Source organism: Anoplopoma fimbria, chromosome 12 (genome assembly GCF_027596085.1).
Source record: "Anoplopoma fimbria isolate UVic2021 breed Golden Eagle Sablefish chromosome 12, Afim_UVic_2022, whole genome shotgun sequence".
In the NCBI taxonomy this organism is placed as follows: Eukaryota; Metazoa; Chordata; class Actinopteri; order Perciformes; family Anoplopomatidae; genus Anoplopoma; species Anoplopoma fimbria.
This window is the reverse complement of record NC_072460.1, coordinates 25,756,093-25,782,083: the sequence shown is the minus strand read 5'-3', so window position 1 is coordinate 25,782,083 and position 25,991 is coordinate 25,756,093. Positions and strand designations below refer to the sequence as shown.

Here is a 25,991-nt window from a genome sequence, read left to right as displayed (position 1 = left end):
GAATTCAATGTTTTACAGTTCAAGCACGTCTTGTCATCAGGAAAAAGTGTCTAATCCAACAATTCATTATAAAATATTCAGAGTATCAATGAATTTGATTAAATACAACACTGAATTCTTTAATTGAATCAAATGAAATGTTTTAACAGCAGACTCCTCCCCCTTAGTTTAACGTCAACAAGTCTTGCGCTCTCATTGGCTCCCTGACAGGTCAGATATTTAACGTGCTAGGTGAGGCGCCTCACACGACCACATCTTAGTCAATTCAAAAATACCGTGTTTTATAAGTGACTTTTTTTTTTTATCATGATATTCCATGATTTAATCTGATTTTTTCCCGCACCGCTGGAATCAACAGGCCCTTCATCATGTTTGTACATGTGAGGATGCTAAATGCAGATCAGCCCCCAGCAGTGTAGCACAGAGGCTAATGTAGCTTGAGCATTTGGCCAAAGGCTGTTTCTGTGCTCCAGGCTAACACACACACACACACACACACACACACACACACACACACACACACACACACACACACACACACACACACACACACTCTAAACACATAGACACAAGCCTTCTGCTTGGATCACAGTCATGTATAAGACATGCTATATGGAGGCGTGACAGTCAGACACAGTCACTCTCTCACATGTTCACGCTGCTCTGCTGCAGATTTACAGCCTCTGAAATGGAAAAGCTTTCAGCTCAATGCCAAATATTTACCCAGTGTTCAGCTGGACTTTTTTTACCCACAATGACTCTGTTCAGTTGGTGAACAAATAGAGCGCTGCAGTAACAGACTCATCACTTTGTGGACTGGTGCTTTGAAGTTTTGAGTTCAGCGATTTCACCGTCGTCGTCTTGGATTACAGTCGTATCAATGTGGTTTTTCTTGCAACCAATAAACGGAAGTGACCATATATGGACTGAGGAGGAGTGACCGTATACGCTCGCCTGTCAATCAGTGTGTAGCCCCGCCCTAAAGCATCCCCTGCTTTATGGTCTGTTTGACTCTAAATGGAGCATCATTTACTAAATGAACATCATGCTGTATTGAAGAAGACTTGAAACTAGAGATTGAGACCATAAACTCATGTTTACAATGTTTACTGAGGGAATAAATCAAGAGAGAAGTAGAGTCATTTTCTCATAGACTTCTATACAACCAGAGGAGTCGCCCCCTGGTGGACAGGAGAGAGAATGCAGCTTTAAGACACTTCAGCAACGTTAGCTTTTAGCTTCTGCTGAATGTATTCACGCTTCAAAAATCATATTAGTGGTGTTCATTTGTGAAGATTATCATATGGAAAAATCCCATTTTCTTTTTGTAAAGGGGAACCAGTGTGATGCTCACTTCCTGTTGAACTACAAACATGTCCTCCCTGCAGCCCTCTACTACTGAGCATCATCACAAACACTGGTGGATGTGTTTGGCCTCAGCTGCTCCAGCATTTCACAGCCTTTGATCGATTTCCTTCACAGAGACAAAAACAGTGAAATCTTCATCTAAATGTGGAGCAGAAACCTCCGGTAGAAATAACATCCGTGTCCGTAGAAGTGAATCTGTCTCAAACTATTTTGCTCTGCTTGGGGAGAGTTCAATATAAAAAAATTAAAAAAGGATTTTAAATGAATGTTTTGCTCACCGTTGACACCAATTAGTTAGAGCGGAAAGTGAGAAATAATTTATTTGATCGTGGTTGTCCCCTTAGGTTAGCCCAAAAATCTCCTCAGTACTTTTCTCCTGAGGTTCACAGGGATTTGAGTCGAACATGGAGCAGCAGAGTGAGCAGAGTGAGCAGAGTGAGCAGAGTCCTGCTGCTCTCTCTGCACAGACACACAAACGCACACATGATTCAGTATCTTTTCAAACCCTCTTGTAGTTTTCGTCTTCGGACAGGTACGCTTTCCAGACGCAGACAGCAGCCATGAGTATCTGCGTTTTTTGTGTATGTGGCTGAAGGTGTATTTTATGTGTGTGTGTGTGTGTGTGTGTGTGTGTGCGTGTGTGTGTGTGCGTGTGCGTGTGCGTGCGTGCACAGTCAGGTCTTGGAGTTGTATATTCTTTCCTCCTGCAGCGTTGAAATGTTTTGACAGAGCAATTGGCCGCAGAATACACAGCTCAGTGGAAGGAATGTCAGTGTGTGACAGTATACTGTAGCTCTGTGTGTGTGTGTGTGTGTGTGTGTGTGTGTGTGTGTGTGTGTGTGTGTGTGTGTGTGTGTGTGTGTGTGTGTGTGTGTGTTTTACTGTCTGGATTTGCAAATAAGTATATGTAAACAGCGAGTGTGTGTCGATGCCACATGCACACACACTCTCTCAAGTGTTCTGTTTGTGCATCTTTCTCCACCACTCTGCAAATATGGAAGCTCTGCATGCTTTATACATATTAAACTATTTACATTTTTACAATCTCTACTTCCAGCCTCTCCTCTCCTCTCTGCTCTGTGTTCAGCAGCCTGATGTTCAGTCAGAGTTTCACAGATTTTTTTGTCACATGACTGTTGGTCTCAGATGAATCAATCATGGCTTCATAGTTGAAATGAGAAGCTCAGAATTGAATGTTTTTACAGAATCTGTTTAAAGCAAACTGTTAACTCTGGGTGAGATTTTAAATGAGACATGTAGAATACTTTTGGGGGTGAAATAAGATTTTTAGCTTCGTATTGTTGCTTTGTTGTTTGTTGCGAAAGCGTTTGTCGCACTTGATGTGTACAAGGACCGTCTGAAAGATAAAACTCCGACGATGATGATATTATATTATTATATTATCATATTAGTGTTGATGAGAGTTTGTTCATGAGGACGACTCTCTCCTAGTGAGGGGAGTATAGACGATGTCTTGTCTCCATCCAAGGTCATGGTGTTTGTCTGGTTGTGAATGCTGTTCTCTCTCTCTTTCCTGTGCATGCTCCCTTCAGCTGCTTCTTTCTTAACCTTTCTTAAGTGAGAGAGAACTTTTAGTGTGGATGGATGCAGACGGATGGAGGTAATGAAGGAGGAGCACTGGATGTGCTCATTCAGAGCTGGTTGGGGGGGGCCGAGACGAAGGCAGAGATCGGCCGGCACACCAGCTGTTTGGGTGGAGGTAAACAGCAATGAGGGCAGCAGAAGGCTGGAACAGGCAGCTGGAGAGGGCAGAGGGCAGAGCGGAGCGACTGGAGAGGACGGGTGTGGGCCGGCTGTCGGGCAATCTGCACCGGCTGCACATGTACAGGTGGGCGAAGAGACGGAGCTTCTCCTGGGAGGACTTGAGCTAACGTGAGAGGATACGAGACAGACACGGCGGAGGGAAGTGGAAAGACGCCGGCTGTGTGTGTGCACACGTCTCTATCGACAACTGTTACGCCTGCAGATCTATTGCAGGAGTTAAGAGAGCGCGTGTGCAAATCAGTCCGACCTTTGAAGGGAAACAGAGAAAACAATGCTCTCAGCTGCCTTTTCCAGGAACCGTCAGTGTTTTATTGTTTCCTATACCAACCTTTTTTACAGCAGAAGTCATCAAAAATATGCATTTTGGCTTCCTCCCCAGACATCCAGACAAGTTAACAAGTTTTAGATATTTCATAAAAGGATCAAAATGTCTGGTTGTTGATATTCCAACAGCAGAATCAAGTTATGCAGAAATCTTTGTCACAAAGCCAAAATTGTGACTTCGATAACAATACACGCCTAAATATAACAACAGAGATACTGAAACGATAACAAGCGAAATCTAAAAAACATCAGGAAAAGTAACAAAATAATAGACAACAAAATAAGGAATTTAAAAATGTTCTATTTATTAATTTAAAAAAATATGTATTTATTTATTTAAAATAATTTAAATGTATTTATTTAAAACAATTTAAATAATTATTTTTGTATGTATTTGTATAAAAATAATTTAAATAAATACATTGTTCTCAGTGATCTGATGTCCCCTATACTTGCAAGTGCGCACTTAAAGGTTAAAGGGTCTTTAACACAGCCGACACAGGCGTGTATATTCTTTATTTGCTCAGTCCACGCACTGATATATTATATGCTTTATATATATATTATGAGCATATATCAAAGCAAGCCATCTAAAAATAAAATGTTAGTTGTAAGAGCCTTCAAAAAAAATAGGTGCAAATCTGCAAACTGGCCACAGAGACGTTACAGATCCTACAAAGTGATATACTGTACAATAACACAGCTAGCTAAGTGTGTGTGTGTGTGTGTGTGTGTGTGTGTGTGTGTGTGTGTGTGTGTGTGTGTGTGTGTGTGTGTCTGGACAGCAGCCAGACAGGGATCCCGGCCAAAGAAGGACGAGTTTAATACAGAGCACGTCTTAAAGGCAGGGTGAGGGAGCAACTCTTCAGCCCACAGAAAGATCCAGAGGTTAATGCAATCCCTTTAAGTGGACATGGAGCCGGTTGATTCTAGAGAGAGAGAAAGTCGACATATTTGGTCTCTTTTAAAGACCAAATATGTCTTTAAAAGAGAGATGTTTGATGTTTAACACTGAACCCAGAAACCCGCCGTTGGGATAGAAAAGCATATTTTCTTTAACCTCCTCTGGTTGTATAGAAGTCTATGAGAAAATGACTCTACTTCTCTCTTGATTTATTCCCTCAGTAAACATTGTAAAGGTCGACACCAGAGACGTATACGGCGTCTCTACGTCCCTCCTCCTCAGTCCTAATATGGTCACTTCCTGTTCACTGGTTGCAAAAAAAACAAGATGGCAATGGAGAACTCGCAGAACTTGAGGCTTCCCAACATCAGTCCACAAACCAATGGAAAATGTCACGATGACAACACCCACTTCTTATATACAGTCTCTGGCTAAGAGGCAATAGAAATGCTCCTCGTCTCGTCTAAAGCTCTTTTAAAGTTCATGTGCTCACATTGTTTGTAAATGTGAGCACATGTCTGGAAGGACGAGGCTCTCTGTCTGATGGATTAGTATCAGTGTCATTAGCAGCCATGTGTGATGGAAATGATTTGTGATGCCTGGATTCACAGATCTTCTCTCCTCCTCCGCTGATCCCATTACAACACACAGGTTTCAAACCATGTGTGTGTGTGTGTGTGTGTGTGTGTGTGTGTGTGTGTGTGTGTGTGTGTGTGTGTGTGTGTGTGTGTGTGTGTGTGTGTTTCTGTCATACTTACATAACATGTGAGTAGGTATAACGTTTCACAAACTATGATGATTTTTTTTCTCCTCCTTCATTCATCGCCATGGTTACTAATTAAATGATATCGCATGTTAATACACTCTCGATGTGGAATGCGTTGCCTTTTTTTTTTTTTTTGCTGCCGTGGGTTTGATCCCCAGCAGTCCGACAGAGAGCCGATCCGGTTTGGGCCAGCCTCTCGTCCTTTGAAGATTATTTTTATGTTTGACCTTGAGAGAAAAAGAAAATGACCTCTTTGAAATTAAAATTGAAGAGAGCCTCCCTGGCCTGCCCTCCTTTCTGCGCCTCTCTCTCTGTCTGTTTCACTCACAGATCAGTGGAGACGCCATCAGACAGAATCAATACATGAAATGTACCAGTAGGTTGGCTCAAACCGCCACAATACATCACCAGACCTCACCTGAAGCTTTTTGACAGCTGATATCAACGGCTCTATTTTTAAACGTACTACTTTCTCCTAAAGATTCATCATATTCTGGTGAGTACTCGTAATGTGTTTCTATGTAGAATGGTAGTTCTAAGTTTAGGCTACATCCACACTAATACGTTTCCGTTTTGAAACTCATATCTTATGCATAGTTTGGCTCAAGCATCCACGCTTTGAAAACGCTACCAATGCTGTGTTAGTTTGAAAACTCCGGTTCTGCGTTGTAGTGTGGACGTGTGAAAATACATAAACCTTTTAAAACGGTGATGTAGAAACCCAAATGTTATACTTGATTGGGTTTTAGAGATCACAGCGTGTTCTTTTTCTGATTCGTCACACCGCTGGACGAAATCTGCAAAAGCGATGGACACAAAACGGATTACTTTCCTTTTCTTATCAATGCTTATTTTGTTCTGTAAAACTATTGTGAAGTTCACAACGAAACTGAAAAAGAACAAAAGCACAGAGACTTCAACCACCAGCAGAACTACAAATGAGAACAGACAACAATGATACTGTGACAAAATGTATTGACCCATAATCTAGTAAAACTTTGATTTGTACGTTTTTATTTTTAAAGTAAATTTGATGTGTGTGTTAGAAAGAAAGAAAGAAAGAAAGAAAGAAAGAAAGAAAGAAAGAAAGAAAGAAAGAAAGAAAGAAAGAAGAGCACTGAACTGCAGCGTTGTAACTCAGTTTGAAAAAAAACTAACTTTCTCTCACAAAACTTGTCTCATTGAGTTTAAAGAGGAAGAGTTAAGTATGAAGCACGGACATTTATTATTATGAGTACTATAATACTCAACATAGATCTTTATCGTTTTAAAATCCTGTTTCAAAGATGGTAACGTATTAGTGTGGATGTAGCTTCAGTCTGCAATGTGCCGCGTCCACAGTCTGCGTAACACAAACCCAGTCCTCATTACACGTCAGGATACATGACAGGCTGATTCTCCCGTCAGAACCTACACCGGGGAACCCGACACGACACCCAAACCGACCCGACGACGTGCTGACGACGCCCGCGCGGTTAAAGATCAAGTAGCTGAGCACGATCCGCACATTAACCTACATCTCCATTCTGATCGGGCCGCTCATTGAGGTGTAGAGTGGCATTGTGGGAGAAACCAAGCCGGGATATTGGCTTACAGGAGGATGTAACTTGGCCTCACACTTACATGTCAGTTCAAAGGCTGCCCTTACTTAGGATAATAAACACACACATGTTTTGGTTTATGCACACACACACACACACACACACACACACACACACACACACACACGAGGAAAATGAAAATACAAAACATGTCCTCATACAACGGTTCCTATGATATCTTACAAAAAAAAGTTGTCCTTTCAAAATAAACTTCCATTTTCAAAGGAAACAACCTAATTAAGTTCAGGAAAACATCTTAAAATACTTAGTTATGTTTAGGCAAAGATGATGAAATACTTAGTTAAGTTTAGGGTTAAGGTTTAAGTTAAGTGACAAATAAATTAAGCTGTTTAATCAACAAAAAGCTGACAAAGGCTTTTCCTAATCGATCAAAACTGACTGTGAAGTTGTTTGCTGTTGATGTTTCCTCAAGTGACAGCCAGTCAGAAAAAGACAGAATTTTAGGGACATATACTTGTATAGTTCACAAAATTATTACTTTCACATTTGTCAAATAACAACTTCAGTCATACATCTCCGCCATGCGACTGGTGATGTCACCGTTACCCTGGTAACATGTGATCAGATCACAGATCAATACTGTGATCTTAGACTGTTCAAGACTCCATTCTCCATTCGTTCATGGTGGAACATATTCAGTACTTTTACTGAAGTACTGTTGGAGGTTCTTTCCATTGTATGTTTAAAAATAGAGTTTTAGTTTCTTGTTAGTCTGCAAATTTTACATTTAATTTGATCTCTAGACTTTATGTTTCAGAGATCAAATTAATCTCATTACTGTTCAAGCAGTCTCAGAGCGACGGAGGATCATTTTGCGACGACACAACCGACCTCAACCAACACACATATTGTGATATAAATTCATACCGAGCAGGAACTAGTAGATAAAGACAGTCGGTCGCAGTACAGTAAACCTGGCGTGTGGGTGTTTTCATGCGTGTGTTTCTGGAGTGGGAGCACAGTATGCGCTCTGCTTGTATAGTGAACACTTGTGAAACTGTGCTCCGTGTATTTACAGTGACACTCGGCAGCTTATTTCTTGCAGCACCCACACGGCCAAACAAAAACACCTACATGCACACATCCCCCCCTCCCTCCCCCCCACCTGTCTACACTGCCTCGTTTCGCCTTTCTTTCCTGTTGTGAGTCATCTGCCCAGTTGGAGCACACACACACACACACACACACACACACACACACACACACACACACACACACACACACACACACACACACACACATTCTTGCAAAAAGCATGCACGCAAACACACACATAGGTGATGATTTCCGATAAAGCTCCGGTGCGTGTGTGCACCGACTGTCTGACATTTGGTCTGTGCCCCCCAGGGTGCTCCTGTGCATCCATTCCACCCCAGCAAAGAGGCCTGTCACTGGGCCGTCCTCGCTCCCACAGGTAGCCTCCCTGGAGCTCACCTGTTATCTCTCTGCCTCCTGAGCCTGAAGCTTTCCCCTCACTGCCCAGGGTGCTCCCTCTGTTGAATCACACACACACACACATAACACACACATGTACACACACACACACACACACACACACACACACACACATACACACACATGCCAGTCTCGCCAGGCGGTGAAATAGGACAGGAGGCTGGGCTTTGAGGCACCTCTCCTGAGTCTGAACGATGCCCTACTTTCTCCTAGCAGCCTACTTTTCTCCACTTACGCACACATCTACCTTCACACACAAATACTGAGCCACGTCGACGGGCCGCCTGTCAGCTGTTAACTATCGTCATGCTTGATGTGGGGAAACATTGCATTAATAACTCTAGGAACCCACAACAACCCGCTGGCAGGATAGAAAAACATGTTTTCTTTAAACAATCCCCAAAATGACACTGTGATCACAGCCAGAAGCTGGAGAGAAAAGTCATTATTGTCAGACTTTCATCCTTCTGACGGTCCTTGAACACATCATGTGCTACAAACGATTCCATCAGAAAAAGCAACAGAAACAAAGCTTGAAATTGTGATATTTCATCAAAAACATTTTATTCTTCATGTCTCATTTAAAAATCTTGCACCAAATAAATCGTTCACTTTAAACAGATTCTGTAAAAATCATTAAATTCTGAGCTCCTCAGTGAAACTATGAAGACATGATTGATTAATCCGAGACCAACAGTCATGTGACAACAAATCTGTGAAACTTGACTGAATTGCTGCTGAACACAGAGCAGAGAGGAGAGGAGAGGTTGTAAAAATGTAAATAGCACAACATATATAGCATGTAGAGAATCAATTTTTTTCCAAAATTGGTAACACTTGTAGACACTTGGAAACATGTTGAATCTATAGATTTCATTGTTTGCCAATTTTTGTAAAATAAATTATCAAAGAAATTAAATTCTCTTTCTTTTCTTTTTTTATGATTTATGTCATTATAACCGTGTTATTCTGCCCTAATGTCATGTTAGATTTCTCTCTACTTCTATTCATGATTGTTCTGTTTCCATAGAGGTGCAGGTTTTTTATTCTACTGTGAAAATCAACCCTACAGAGAGTAAAATGTAACAGGAGCGGGGGGAAAAAGCCCCTAAGCTGCTTCGGGGTTCAGAGGGTTAAAGATGCTGGTTTCAGGTTTCCTCCTCATGGATTGACGTGTCAGGTTGAGATGACATGTGTTTATCTGCGAGCAGACAGCACCTGGAGCAGCTCAAAGCGGATTTAGAGGCTCTAGTTAGCCGCATCGTCAGAGTGGCTCATACATCACTACAGTCCATGCCGGACCCTGATGAGAGGAGCCACGTGGGCCGGGTTCCCCGTCAATAAGTCAGGGCAGCGTAAGAACAGTGTGTGATAAGCTCGGTCTGCGCTGAGCCAATATTCTCCGGCCCGGAGATAAACTATCTGACAGAGACATCTTTGATTCCTGGAGAGACGAGCAGCAACAACTCCTGCTCTCTCTCTCTGAATCCAGTGATGGATATTCTCCTTCTGTGGTGTGACGGGAGACACGTTTTCAACATATTTTCTACCTCGTGCTTTAAAGCTGCACAGCACTAAAAAGATAAAGTGCCTCTGAAGTATGAATTACACTTTAACCAGATGTTCACCCCCGATGAGACAGATTAGCGCTAAATGCTAACCGTCGCTTGCCCTTAACGCCTGTTTTTTGCCGCCACTAATGGGCAAACGTGGCGGCGCTCTGATGTAACCCTGCCGCCGCTGTTAATGTAACCCTTTTAACCGCAGTGACATGTTACTCTGTATGCTGCTCAGCCTACCCCCCCGCCATCACCATGACAACAGGCAACATCAAAGAAACGAGAGTAAGAGGCAGCTTTGGTGTTGAATTGGAGGACGGATTAGAAGGTTGTTGGTGTTTTTTTTGGACGAGGCACAACGAAGAAATGTAGAAAAATATTTATCTGAGAGACATAGACAGGGAAAAAACACACACACACACACACACACACACACACACACACACACACACACACACACACACACACACACACACAAAGGCCCTCATGTGTGCACTTGCAGTAGTTTTCATGCATCTATTTTTTTATTGATTGATTGGAAACAAAAGGCAGGAATGCTGAACCAGAGATTTGAATCATTTCCATCTCCTTCTGGGAAAAAAAAGTGAAATAGTTCAATACTTTTGATTTTGGTTTCTCATTAACGAAAAAACTGTTGAGTTTTTATATAATTGTATTACAGCCACGTCACTTAGTCATTTTATCCGAAGATTTCATATTTGGCGAATGAATTCTTGTGTTATGGCCAAAAATGATGTTTTATAAAGTCAAAGTGACGTTTGACCTTCTGACCAGCAAAATCTAATCCGGTTCATTCTTGAGTGCAAAGAGATAATTGTGCCAAATTTGGAGAGAATCCCTCCAGGGATATCGGGTGGACAGATGGACGGGATTGTTATTATCCGTAAACTCATATCTAATATTAATGCATTACAATTTTTCTTCATACAATAACTGTAAAGAAAAGAGTCAAGTATTTAAAGCATTATAAAGAAACAAAAGGTTGAATATCCTGTAAACTATTTGATTTGGCTGCAAAATATTTACTCAAATGTAGATTTTTAAGACTTCCTGTTTCTAAAGCATCTAAAAACTTAATTGGCCTTCTTTGTAAAATCCTCAGACAGGTAAATAACCTTTTTATCAGTGAATTACTTTTCACAGTCGTGATAATTCGCACCAAGTACAAGAAATTCAGAGGTGCACGACCATTTGCACCTAAATGGAAAGCCAAAAGTGTCATTAAACAGCTCTATTTTCACATGATTTATTTTAAAAATGCAGCTTTGTGAATGCACAATATTTTCCACGCTGTTTTTAACATAAATCATGTGGAAATAGTTGCGTTTAATGACATTTTTTTTAATGACAGTTTTCCATCCGGCCGTGATTACGTCATTTTTCTGAGTTTAGACTAAGCTTCACAAACACACAGTTACAAACACACAGTTACAAACACACAGTTACAAACACACAGTTACAAACACACAGTTACAAACACACAGTTACAAACACACAGTTACACACAGTTACAAACACACAGTTACAAACACACAGTTACAAACACACAGTTACAAACACACAGTTACAAACACTCCTCTTGGACAACAGGAAACGGTCCGACCGAGTGAAACAAATAGAATCAGTGTGACCTGAATGGAAGGCAGAGTAGAGCTGACGTCCTGAAATGTGCCTCACTTGTCGCTCCCCCTTTTTCTCTATCAAGTTATCTCCCCCTCTGTCTCATTCGATGTCTTTCTCTGGCAGGGTCACCCTCGTGTCCTTCAGCAGAGCTCCGCCTCCTTTTCCTCTGTCACTCCAGTCGTTTTTCTACATTATCTTTCCTCTCTTCCTCTTCCTTTAAAGGTTTTTATTTGTTCTATGTCTGGTCATTCGTCTCTTTCAACCCTGTGTGAGAGCTGTTCTGGGGCCAGCCGGATGGTGACCTTGCTGTTATGACCAGCGGGCTCGCCGCAGCATAGAACCCTGTGACCCCTGACCTTCGACCTTTTCTTTCTTCTCTCGGACTCGGGCGTTATCTCTCCACACAGACTCGCTGCTCTTCATCTCTGAGCATCAGTCCCAGCAGGGGTCAAGCACAGAGAGGAACGTGGACTGATGGACTGACAGGAGAGACAAATGGAAGAATATAAAAGAATCAGATATGATGGCTCAAAGAGAAACACAGAATAGAACTACAACAGTAGAACAATTATTTCTAAGGACTAATTTATCAATTATTCTAGACTATTATAAATAAAACAATTGATTTTACAATTTAAAACTTGACTATTCAATCGTCTTCTCCTAAAAAACATCAATTGTAACAAGGTAATAGACTCTATTTGTCAGAAAAATAATGGACCTCAAATTCAAAAGGATTGCTATGACACATAGATTAATTTAATCACTGTTGTCATAGAAACCCTTTCCATGGAAAACTAGGGTACTTGACATAAAGCTTATAAAATAACTATGACGTGATTTATTAAATCACTAGAGTAATTTCAGTCAAGATAATCAAATGTGTTTCTTCTCATTGCTTTGTGGACTGCGGTTTTGAAGCATCATTGTCAGTGGCCATCTTGTTTTTTTGCAACCAGTGAAAGGAAGTGACCGTATTTGGACTAAGAAGGAGTGATGTAGAGATGAGGTCTCTGGTGTCGACCTGTCAATCACATTAGCCCCGCCCTAAAGCATCCCCTGCTTTATGGTCTGTTTGACTCTAAATGGAGCATCATTTACTAAATGAACATCATGCTGTATTGAAGAAGACTTGAAACTAGAGATTGAGACCATAAACTCATGTTTACAATGTTTACTGAGGGAATAAATCAAGAGAGAAGTAGAGTCATTTTCTCATAGACTTCTATACAACCAGAGGAGTCGCCCCCTGGTGGACAGGAGAGAGAATGCAGCTTTAAGACATGAAGCTTTGACTTCACTGTTCAAATTTGAAAACAGTTCAAATATGTATGTACTGTAATTTAATTTTCCAACTAGTAAAGTTTCTTTTACATGAACAAATAATACATTTTATTATTTTCAAATTTTGGTTATATCAGAGTTGTGGGTGCAAATAAACTGGATGCCCTAAGGTCATCCAACAGTTGTTCAGATATTTCAGTCTGGAACAAAGTGGCCACGATAATAACATATGGCCTGTAAAATGTCATTTTTTGATGCCATATGATTTTATTCTTTGGCAGATTTGTTCCTTTGTGTCCTCCCTCCTCACACTGCTGGCTGTAATGTCTCTCTCTCTCTTCTAGCTGTTCGTATTTATGCCTCCACTCTTATTTTGTTGCTGTCTCGCATCCAACAAAAGGCATCAATCTCCGCTCGAACATTCCTCCAGAGATTCATGTTTCAAACCGAGCGCGGCTAGTTCTCATTAGCAGTTAAATTGAACCACATATCAAGGTTATTGTGCCTCCTCGACCTCTCTCCTCCTCTTCCTCCGCCACACCGACACTCCGCTCAATGTGTTCCTGTTTCAATTTACCTTCAGCTATACCTGCTTTTATCCATACATCCACTCGTATTGGCCCTCCCAGGCCTGGAAGTATTCCAGCACTTGTAGAGATGTGTCTATTATCAGAGCTGTGTACATAACCACGCTCACGGATTTAAAAAAAAAAAAAAAATTACCATACTCACATATAGACGTGCACTCAGGCAGATGCAAAAATGTGTTAATGGAAGCAGAGTTTTCTGTGAATCAGGCAGCATGCAGGCGGTAAGCTTCGGGGACTCGTCCTATCTCAGATGTAATTCATATTTAAATGTTGTTATGCTCCTTCTCTTCTGGTAATTGTGTTTGCACTTCCTGGTTACTCTTGGAAGTGGATTCACTGAAGCATTCTGTTGATAGCAGCCTGGTAATCGCTAATTACAGAAGCACATACACACTCCTCTCTCACACACACACACACACACACACACACACACACACACACACACACACACACACACACACACACACACACACACACACACACACATATGAGTGGAGCTTGTAACAGGGTCCCTGGCTATTATTCACCGACATCCTGGCACGCGAGCATGCTCTCGCTGCTTAATGGGCCTCTTCTGGAAAAACGACATCTGGAACATCACATGTAGGATTCTGAAAAAGATGTTTGGAAGCTTGGATTTGGGTTTTAATAATAACCACCAGTTGTTTTATTTTATTTGAACCCTTTGAGAACCACAGGATTCCTTGGCGATCGTTTCTGACTCTACTGTCTTTAAGAGTCTGGAGCTAAGCCCTAAAACTAGAGTGGAGATACTGGTATCATTTGGAACCAGGCATGTCCACTGGTGTCATTCATGTCATGCTCGTTTGTCTGGATGAGGGCTGAAAAACGCTCCAAAGTTAGGCTTCATTTTGGCAAGGGAAAATTGGACTGATGGTCCCTTGACCTCCATTTTGTTGAAGTAGCCGAGTCAGCATTTTAACAAGTCCTGTTCCCTCGTCTCAAACTCACTGTGTTTCCCCTAAATGTGTTTTTGGTTAGGGTCCAACAGATCAATCCTATTGGCTTGTTGTAGAGGGAACCAGTGCTATGCTAACTTCCTGATGGACTACAAAAATACCTCATCCCTGCAGCACTCTATATGTTTGTGAGAGAGAAAGCAGGGTAAGGAGGGGCTGAGCGAATCAATGCACTGCATGCAGAACTACAATATATTCAGATTTTACCCATTTTAAATCGGACAAAAGAAAATCAATACGTGGCAGTCAATGTTGGTACTGTGGCACGCCGCCACAAATAAAAAATGCAAAGGGGAAAATAAGTATGCATAACTGTGAAAAGTCAATGTTTGGATAGAACTCTGCAAAGTTAGTCCAATTCTGAGTCATAAAGTATCAGCTGGATGTGTGCTACGGAGAAATGGTGGCCATCCCTCAGTGTGGAGCCCCGTACGATTGGTTGTGAAGCGAGTGATGATAATGACCGCTCCTCTGTGTGCAGCGCCGTATGTGAGTAATGCCTTCACTTTATCTACCTATCAGTGTGTTATTTCTCCTATTCCCCTCTCATCACTTGACAAATGTAAATGAGGAAATTCTAGTCTCTCAGTGCTCACTAGAAGAACAAGATCTGGGATTTTTTTGCAGGATTTTGTGTGGGAATGAAAATAAAGAAGCGTGCATGTGTTGATTGATTATTCTAATTTACAAAGGCAATTTAGCTAAAATAACCAAGTAGTTACGAATTAATTCCATTTATTCTGTGTCTAAAAGATTTGTTGCAATAATCCTGTTACTGTCAGAGACGGTTATTTATTGTATTCTCTATAAAAGTAAACTTAGCTCTGCTCCAGCAGCAAACACTAACAGCATACATAACAACAAGAAGCACCTGAGCTGTTTCATGGTGCAACCTAAGCATTAAGCTGCTTTATAAATAAAAATGCAGATTTTGCAATTGCAAAGTTGTTACCTCCCACTTATGAAACGTCCCACATACGAGGTTGAATGTGATCGACTGGACTTGGAGCTGAAATGCAGCCACAGCACTTTAACAATGTTAATAAACTCACATAGTTGAAGCAGATGTAAGTCCTTAATATTACAATAAATCAACACGTTACTTAAAAAACTCTACAATGCCTTTTGATTATTTCTCATGTTACAGTTATATATGTACACATTTTATATGATAAGTTTTTAAGGGAATGTCTTGATTCGGACTCGCCCTGTTTTGGCCTTGACTTGCTCTCAACCCCTTAAAGTTTTAGTCTTGGTTTCAATTCAGTCTGGTCTTGAGTTTGACGTGGTCTCAACCCTTCAAAGCTTTGGTCTTGGTCTTGGTTTTGACGTGGTCTTAATCCCGTAACGTCTTGGTCTTGACTAAGTCTCAACCCTTCAAAGTCTTGGTCCTGGTTTTGACTTGCTCTCAACCCCTTAAAGTCTTGGTCTTATCTCAGTCGCTATACACTCTGGTCTCAGTCTTGACTTGATCTTAACCCTTCAAAGTCAGCTCAGCTGGTCTTGACTACAACACTGCCGTCTCCTACTGTAGATAGTAAGAGGTGTTTAACTGAAGTGTTACATGAAGGAGACATTTTTTCTGTGAATTCATCGATAAAGTTTTTATATTTTTACATTCCACAGCTCCCGACTTTCACAATACTATTTCATTTTAGATTCATTCCACACAAGGCCGTTGATGTGATTCACATTCAAAGAGCAGCTGAACACTGAACACCTCGTGGTACTCTCTCTGTGAAAGCCGTATTCATGATTTTGACTGTTTATTACTTCAGCCTTGGCTTCTGAATGGTTTGTTTGATTGGTGTGAGGCAGGATGTTGAGTGCAGTCATTTGCAATTTGTTTTTTGTACCGAACTGTTTTAATAGCCTCAAATATCCCCGTTGCCTAAGCTCACACCGACTATCTGAACTTCACTTTGTTTTGAGTTTAATGAAATCTTAAAAAACTGAAATACTATTGATCGATAAATGCATTCTTATAAATCTACAGATCAGGATCACTATCAGAGTTCATGAATCCCAATCTCCACACTCCATGGACTTTGAGGGGCATCCGGCAAAGTCTGTCAAATCATCGATGTTTGAAGTCTCTCTATCAGACATTTTGAGCCCTTTATGAAGCCTTTCCATAAATCCGCATTTTCTGCAGACTTTGCCATAGGTAATTACCCACAATTCATAGCAATGTGACGACAGACACGGGGTTAACAGTGGAAGTCGGAGACGTTAAAGAAGCTGAACAAAGAGGACGGCAAATGGGTATTCAGCCTGACACAGAAACATTAAGGATTAAAAAGTGGTCCATAAAAACAGCTTAAAGCAGATGAATGAAAGCAGAGATTATATTAAACACACCTGGTATATTCATCAAACATTTATTTTCTTATTGAAGCTGTTTTGTCAAAATCGAGTAAATAGATAAATAGACAATTACCTCTAATCACCTGAGGCAAAAGCCTGGAAGACGTTCAAATCAGGGAATAAAAAGAATCAAATAAACACCCAAAAATGTACATACTATGTTATGGCGTTGTCATGGTAACATAATATGTTGCTGTCCAATTAGTTTAAGGGGTTTAAGGACATTTGGATTACGCCCATGTCTGTGTTGTGTTAAGGGAGAGCTGAGATTATAGTAGCTCCAGAGTATCTGATTTAATTAAGACGTATTAAACCAAACACATCCGGCCCTCTTCATATTAGCATTGACGCTATCTAGCTCTCGCTCCTTATCTCATGTTCTTGCTTCCTCCTCTTCCTCTCTACTCGTCTACCTGTGTCAGTATCCCGACCTCTTCCTCCCTCTCCCTCCTTCTTCTTCTTTCTTCCTTGCTTTCCCCGCGGTGACATTTGTGGGGGTGATTACAGATGGTCGTCCCGATCCCTGAAGAGCCGTGTATCATCGGAGTTACTTCCATCGGAGTGACTGGCCATGAAATGTCAGATGAGACTACAGATGGATGGTTGAGGGTTAAAGGCCCGGAGAGACAATCTCTCACTCCGCTGAACCCAAAAGAGCTTCATTGGCCCGTGACAGGTTGTCCAAAGAAAATGGAGGTCTGCTACTACTTATGGATGTTTCTTATGAGGCATCATCATTTATGGCCAATGGTAGTTTTTCAAAGTTGAGCTCAGCTGTAAATGTGACAGGAGAAATATGCTGAAATGACTTTTCTTCTTCTATGATCTTTTCTTGATGTGTTAGTTCAGTAGGACTGCTGAATGTCATCACTGGGAGTGTGCGGCAGGATTGACATAATTAATATGGTTGAGATATAACTCCTAATTATCGTTTATTGACCTTGGTGTAGGTCATAACTTAAAATGAAAACTTCAGGTCTCCACCACAAAGCTAGAGGAGGACTTGTGTTCTAGGGAGGACGTTTAGTCTCATTTAGGCTCTTTCTTAAGACACGTAGGAGCTTCTATGTTCACCAGAGCGGTGTTTACTGACCTGCTTTATATTGTAGAAGAGAACGTTAAAACCTCTACGGACCTTATTTCAGACAGCTAACCAAAGACACATTTAAAAAACACGTTCACAGACGAGGGAACAGGAAGCGTTAAAATGGTTTTAGGACTCTATTGATGGAATCTACAGTAGCTGTCCGTGGTGCTGAAGGGTCTCAACTAAAGACCCTGATCAAAAAAATAATAATAGAACTCTAAATACAAATTCTTTTTCATTTCTATTTTTTTCCCAGAATGAACTATTGTTAATTAAACCTCAAGTTGTGTTAAGTATATTTCAATGTGAAAATAAACCCATTCTTTTATGGAGGGTTTTGCATTTCTATTAGTTTTTTGTTATTTTTTAAGCTACCAGACATTTTTATTTTAGTATCGACATCTGTCGTCTCTGCTTTTGCTGAACCCAGACAGTCACACGCTTTTAGTAATGGTTTCCAGTTTTCCTTAATAATCAAAACAATAACATTTCTTTTTACAATAACCACTTAAAATGATGAAGGCACTTGCAAATGACAAGGTAGTGCAAAATGTAAACCATACTTTGGGGTTTCATTTGAAACTTCTTTGCTTAAGATGTATTTATCTAGTCAGGGCTGATCAATGGAGTTTCTATACATATTGATATGTTTGTTGTATGTTGAATGTCTCTAATGGGAGACACTTGATCAACATGTTCATTTTTAGTTCATTTCCTGCCTCTGACACTGAATCCACTGCCTCCTGCACTCATTTCAGTCCTCCAGTCCACCGCAATGGATTGTGGTCTGAAAATAATCACTCAGGCTGTAATCTGAAGGGAACTGAGAGAAATAGCAGATAATTCAGATGGGATTTGGTCTGTTGATGGAAACACAACCCCTTAACCCTTCACATCTCTGTCCTGCCTCTCTCTCCCTCTCTCTCTCTCTGTATCTAGAACATATAAATAAAGTTATAATCTTTCAGCACGCACATAAAAGTGATTTATGAGCCACAAAGTAAAAACAACAAAAGCAACAATATTTGTGACCCAGCGGTTAATCTCAAACTTCCTGTACAGAGTAATGATCTTTATTTTACAAAAGCATGTATTTAAATCACTCTGCGATGAGCGGTGCCTTCCTGACCCGACGTCACATGACCTGCCATCATCACCAATCCTCAGGCCCTCAGTGATGAACCCGTTCATCACAAATACCTCCCCCAGAGCACCCAGTCCCACTCAATAACCCCCCATCCATCCTTCCTAGGCTGTATTAATGTGACCCACAGAGACCCGGCCCTCCTGTGACCCTGACCGAGGACTGACCTGCCCATCTCACCTGAGTGGTTGAGTGTGTATGTGTGTGTGTTTGTGTGTATTGGTGCATGCAACCTGTATTTGGCTGTGTTTACTACTTCAACCCGGGCCTGCCGTTTGTTTTGTCCAGGCGGAAATCTACAGTTCTGAAAAGTGGATTCAAAGCTTCATGTGTTAAAGCTGCATTCTCTCTACTGTCCACCAGGGGGCGACTCCTCTGGTTGTATAGAAGTCTATGAGAAAATGACTCTACTTCTCTCTTGATTTATTCCCTCAGTAAACATTGTAAACATGAGTTTATGGTCTCAATCTCTAGTTTCAAGTCTTCTTCAATACAGCATGATGTTCATTTAGTAAATGATGCTCCATTTAGAGTCAAACAGACCATAAAGCAGGGGATGCTTTAGGGCGGGGCTAATGTGATTGACAGGTCTCTCCCACTTGCATCTTACAACTTAAACTCTTTCACAGTGTTTTCACTTCTTGAATGGTAATTGTAACATTTTCGTCTGTTTTAAAAAAATCTTATTCAGCGTTCTGTTGTTCTTAGCTCCACCCTCATGTGTCACTTTTGGTTGCAAAAAACAAAATGGCGACAGCCAAAACAATGCTGAACTCGAGGCTTCAAAACTGCAGTCCACAAACCATGTGACGCCACAGTGACATCATCCACATCTTGAGTTTATCACAGTCTCGGCCTTTCAGCTTAAAATTCTCTTTTACTTTTGTGTATAAATGTACTGGTAGTTGATAGTTGCTGTGCCCTTGAGTTGCCTCGGCAGTTTGCACTTCTACACTGTTATTAACCTACAGATCAACTAATTTGCTTTGGAATGCATTTCAATTTTATGCAAAACTGCAATGCATATATTACACAAAGAAAAAATAACTGGTATCGGGATTATTAACAGATATCCAAAACAATCGGTGCATCTCTGACAGCATTCAGCAAACTCATCGTTGTGTTTGTTTGTTCACATGAGAAAAATATCTACTTCCTTTATCCATCCTTGTCTCCTTCTCAGACATCCACCTCCATCCACACCTTCAGTGAAGTCTTGCAGAGTTAGAAATCAACCTTTCTTATCACACACACACACACTTACATACAGCTTTTCTTCTTGTTCTTTAATGTGTGCCGCCCCGGTCTGATCTCGGCGCTGCGTGTTACGGCTCAGAGATGCTATCATCAGACACGGGCCAGCTTGACTAAATGGGAAGCGGTAAATTGACTGTAGGGTTGGAGAGACGGAGCCTCCATCTGATAGGATCCCATTAAAGAAGAAGGCTCGCAGACGAATGATGATTAGCGTTTCATGCCTCCTGATGGAAACATCCTCTGAGGAGGAGGAGGAGGAGGAGGAGGAGGAGGAGGTGAATGTTGTGCAGTGATAGGGCCTCCGTACCACTGATGGACTGTTAATGCCTAATTTGGGTAGAAAGGCCGTTAAAGTTCTTGGGTGGTTCTCTGTAAGTATGCGCTCCGTCGTGGTTCACCGTGTGTGTTCTTGATGAGAAAACCAGCCTCCACTTAGACGGCTTCATATTGGGCTTGTTTTTGCTGAAATCTGTGACTAATGAGAACAAGGTTTCATCTCCCATAACGATCCGAATGGACTTTTTTTTGTGTGTGAGTGTGTGTGTTTGTTAGCATTCTGCAATTTTTACTATCTTTATCCAACGGACTGTGACAGAAATGCTTCATTAGATCATGAAAACGAATATCATGGGCACAACTTCTTAAACAGATTATTGTTCATTAATGGAGAGAGCGCGTGTGTGTGTGTGTGGGACTGTTTGCCAAGTCCTCAAATAACAACCGGCGTTATTCTCTGTGATCCGTCAAAGAGGGGAATCTGATGAGTAGTTGCACATGCAGTCAGTTAGCAGTTATTAAGTTTGCATGGCTAAAATGTTCCTGTAATAAATCCACCGTCATAAAGGTTCAACAGCTTTATTTTGGAGGACGTAGTCTGCGGTGCCGTTGGGTTGTTTTGCGTTTACATGAGAAGTGTTCCTAATATTTTGTCCACCCTGTTTGAATCAATGAGTGCACTCTGAATATCAGGATCTCATTATAAACTCATAGAGCTCAACACAAGCTGCAGCCTCCTGAACGACCGTGAAGGTGAATCCACATCTCTCTGAACACCAGAACCGTCCTGAGAGTCCGTTTATTGACAGGACAGTTCTATCAGTCAGTGGTGGGAAAGGTATTCAGGTATTATTTCATATTTTTATGAAGTAAAAGTAACAAAAACACTTACAAGCCCTACATTTAAAAATGTATTTCGGTGGAACAATCTTAGTTTTATCAGCTAAATGAACTGAAAACATAAAATTAAAAGTACTGTTTATGCAGAAAAGATGAGCTCTGTCAGTGTTAAAGTATTTAATATTATACTATTGTGTTATTATTACGGATGCATTACCTTGTGAGCAGCATTCCAATGTTGCAGCTGGCTGTTGCAGAGAAAGAGAGACAAGAAATCATTAAAACTGCAGAACTATTTCATTATCACATTGTGATCAAATGAAAATAAATTAAGCAGAAGACAACCTTTTATTAATATTTCCTACTGAGAGATGAAAACGTTTGTAGATGTCATTAATCAATGACTGCATGAACTGAGACAGAACAGTGTTATTGAACAGATACGGTTATAAACTATAACACAGCAATTGAAACTCTTTCTTTTGCAAACCCAATAAAATTATAATTAATAGAGATTCACTTTTTATAGAAGAGTTATTGTTATGTTACATTTTTTATATATCTATTTATATCTATGTACATTTATGTATTTAGATTTATTTATTGAGATTCATTGTATTTATATATTCAGATTTATTTATTGAGATTCATTGTATTTATGTTGCATACAATGAATCTCTAATTCTTTAGATTTATTGATGTAAACAAACATCTTTCCTCAATAAGTCTTTACATAATTATTGGTAATGCCGGATGCTGAAAGGCTTTTTGTTTCTGGTTTATTTGCAGTGGGACTTGGTCACTTCTATAAATTCAGCAGAACTTCTTGTTTAGCTTGAAAACAAGAACAAATGACCTGCACTTTTTACTCATGAATAAGAAATGAAGACCATTAGAAATAAAGGTTGCTTTTCCAGCTTAAGTCGTGCTCTTTGAGCGTTTGAATTTCTCCTCCTTCGTCTTTCCCTTCCACTGCTGATATCCAACAGTCGGGCTTCTTCCCTGGGAAATGATATAGTTATTGTAATTGTGTTGTCTGTCTTTGAAGTTGAGACGAGATTGCTTTTGACTTGCAAATATTTCAGATTGAATTGGGTTAAATGAGCTTGGGGAAATGTCTGTGGCATTCAGCAGGTCTTCCTCCTCTTCCTCTTCTGTAATAGCTTAATAGTATATCTGCTCTCCGTGAATGAGTCGGTGGTCTTCACTGTGTCATCTCTCTCTCTCTCTCTCTCTCGGGGTGAGAGAGAGTCAGCAGGTCGATTTATTCTGGAGGGGTGGAAACATGCAGCACAGAGAGAAGCATCAAAAGAAGGATGACGCCTCGTACAAACGTAATGAACGGGGGGCTAGTTGAACTCTTTATAGTGTTTGTGTCTGTTTCAACGTGTCTTCATACAACGGTTTGTATGATATCTTTAAGAAAAAGTCACTCCTCTTTTTTTGTGCATTTTCCTACAAAAGTGCAGCAACACGTGTCATTTCCACTTGTTACATGAATACAGTCTTTTCAAAATGAAAAACTTAACGATGGTGAAATACTTAGTTAGGTTTAGTTAAAGATGGTGAAAAACTTAGTTAGGTTTAGTTAAAGATGGTGAAATACTTAGTTAGGTTTAGTTAAAGATGGTGAAATACTTAGTTAGGTTTAGAAAAGTTCATGGTTTGGTTTAAAATAACTACGAAAGTGGCGTTACTGAAGTTACGTGAAAAATAAATCAACACTGGCATCTCCTGGCAAAAAGACCGGTCTTTGTTTGACCCGTCCACCTCTGGTCCGACCCTGTGGTCTTCATACTTCATTCATGATTACGTTGGCTACATACAAATTGATTTCTTGCGATATCTACGAAATACAGCGCATTCATTTCTGTACGTTTAGCTAGGAAACGCTGTAAGAGAACAGCCTGCTGTGTGTGTGTCTGCATGTTGTTACTCAAAGGATGAGCTACCAGTGACAGATGTTATAAGATGCACAGTAAGACGTGAAGTTAAATGTTTTCTCTCTTTCTCCTACAGATACGGAGACATGGTCCCTAAGACGATCGCGGGGAAGATCTTCGGCTCCATCTGCTCTCTGAGCGGCGTTCTGGTGATCGCCCTGCCCGTCCCCGTCATCGTGTCCAACTTCAGCCGCATCTACCACCAGAACCAGAGAGCGGACAAGCGGCGGGCGCAGAAAGTACAGGTGAGCACATGGGTTTTTATTTCCCTTCAGAGGGTCGGACCTCCAGACGTCCAGGAGGAGAGCTGTGAGGTTCTTCCTCCAGAGGAGAGGACTCTGCAGGGTTCACGACATCCCTGAAGCTGATGATGATAACGCACTCTGACTTCCATTCACATGAGCAGCAGGTGTGTGATGCATATTCAGTACGTATCAGCACCGATGCCGACCGTCTCTCCGCTGACACGCATACTAAACCCTGACATTCCTATTCTCTCTTTGCTCTGCATAAGTAGATCCGTTTTGGAGGATTATTCCCCCTCTCGCCAGAGTCAGACAGAACTGATCTGAATCATTTCCAAGGTTAGCCTAGCGTAGCTCAGGTCTGGGCTTTTAAAGGGATCAAGAGGCAGCTGATCAACATTGACTGCATGTTGTTATTTACATATATATAATTTATACGTATAAAAATATACATTACAACATCAAACGTCAGATCAATTCCCTGTTTTCAGATTCATGGTTTATAACAAATGGCTTGATGGTTAATAAATCAACAGCTTTTTAGATCAATTATAACCAGAATTTGATCAGCATTATAACGATAATAATAATAATCAGAACAGACTCATGTCATTAAAGCTTCACACCTGCTCAGCCACAAACCCAGAGACACTTTTTTCTGTCTTATTCTTTCTGGGGTTTTTTGTTTGTTATTGAATAAGAAGCATTTTCCAAAAGGTTTGGTTTGTTTTGTGTTTGTTATATCGAGGGGTTAAAAAACACAAGAATATCCAAATAATAAAATTGAATGCTGAATACCAACGAACCTTTATATAACCATGAAAGGCTGACCCAAATGCTTCTGAGCTTCGTCAGTTGCCACGGTGATCAACGAGCAAATAATTATTCTAAATGTTTTGGTTTTTTTATACATGCGTGTGTGTCGGTGAGGCGCTGTCCTTGGTGCTGAAACTCAGCTGAGGAGACTGTTGACAGTCACAACAAAGCCTGGTCTATTATTTTATATGTCTCCAGTCTTTTTAACAATTCATTTGTTTGTTGAACATATGATCAAAGCTAATTTGTGATAATCGTGATAATATCGTACGGTGACTGAAGTATCCCGATTATGTCATGACATAAGTATCGTGATAATGTCGTATCATGACATAAGTATTGTGATAATATTGTATTGTGAGTTAAGTATCATGATAATATCGTATCATTACTTAAGTATCGTGATAATATTGTATTGTGAGTTAAGTATCGTGAAAAAATTTCCCATTCCCACCACCACCTAAAATATCCTGTCAAAGAAGAGTCAGTTATCTCCTGTCTTCACTTTTTTTTGTTGATAAATTCAGAGATAGAAACACACACAGGCACACGTGTAAATGGATTATGTAAACCGGTGTTTAACCTGTGGGGGATTTAAAGATCCTATCTCCCTTCGGGTGAATAGCTCAGACCTTTAGACCTTTAAAGAACCGTGTCCCGGAGCTGGTCAGCCGGCGCCGCACACACAGAACCGGTCTGGTAATCATAGCCGGAGGGTGTGACAGCTCCGGTTCTCCTGAGATAGATAGATAGCAGTGTGTTTGTTCTGAGCCGGCAGACGTGCACACATATTCTCAGAGTCCATTCCTCTCTCTCATCACTCTCCATCACACCTCCTCCCTGCAAGGCTTTTTTCACTCCCTTTGCTTATTTCTTCTCTGCTGATTTCCTCACCCTCACCCCCCCTCCATCTATCACCCTCTCTGTGATTACCGCCACCCATCTCGGCACACATGCTCTCCGGTTGTAGTTTAAATCTGCTTCAAGTCCTGCTGGTCGACCGTGGCGTGACCGCTGCCAAGTCTTAACTAACCGTGACCTCGACCGCCGTAGCAAGACGCCCGGCGAGGGTACTGGGACGAAAAAAGAGAGGGATGTGGTGAGGAGGGATGTAGAAAGGGGGAGAGTAGAAAGGGGGAGAGCAGAAAGGGGAGAGCTGGGGGCGACATGTGTCCTGATGCTGTTGTTCTTTTCCTGAAATAGCGATCACTGAGGTGTGGTGCATCCGTTCGTCCATCTATCTCCATCTGTTAAAGTGCATGAATCCACTTCCTGTCACTTTATGCCTGACCTTGGTCTTAAGCCCCCCCCCACAGCGTTCTCCTCTGAGCCGCAGTGTGGTGCAGTGTACCGGACACCTCCGTCCGACCCGGGAGGCGCAGCGTGACGGCGCTGTCGTTGTTAACCAGAACTTAAACGACTCCCTGCAGTGAGGTCAGCGATTTCCTCAAAGCACCCCCCCAATTCTCTGTTTCCTACCAGCATGACAAAAAACGCCTCATCACTGCCTTCCTCATAATATTCCACCTGGACGGCTCGGTCCTTGGGAGCGTTATCGCGGCGGCAAATCAAGCGCTAAGTATGATGATAGGTTTGCAAATGTGATGTTTGAGTTAGAGCGCTTAGGAAGTCTTTAATTGGTCCACAGGATTAAGTGTTTCTTAGCATCTAAGCTTGTGTGCTTAACATCAGTGTGTCAGAGTATGTCTTGAATTAAATAGTGCTAGATCCTCTG

General features: G+C 41.1%; 1 protein-coding gene across 2 annotated transcripts in view; it reads left to right on the top strand.

Annotated features, from left to right (window-relative positions):
• LOC129099813 (potassium voltage-gated channel subfamily D member 3-like) overlaps positions 1 to 25,991 on the top strand; it is a 111,747-nt gene that overhangs the window by 64,376 nt on the left and 21,380 nt on the right. For both annotated transcript variants that reach the window (XM_054609199.1, XM_054609200.1), the window contains exon 2: positions 23,272 to 23,434. In XM_054609199.1, coding sequence (XP_054465174.1) covers positions 23,272 to 23,434 — 163 coding nt within the window. The remainder of the gene's footprint in view (positions 1 to 23,271; positions 23,435 to 25,991) is intronic.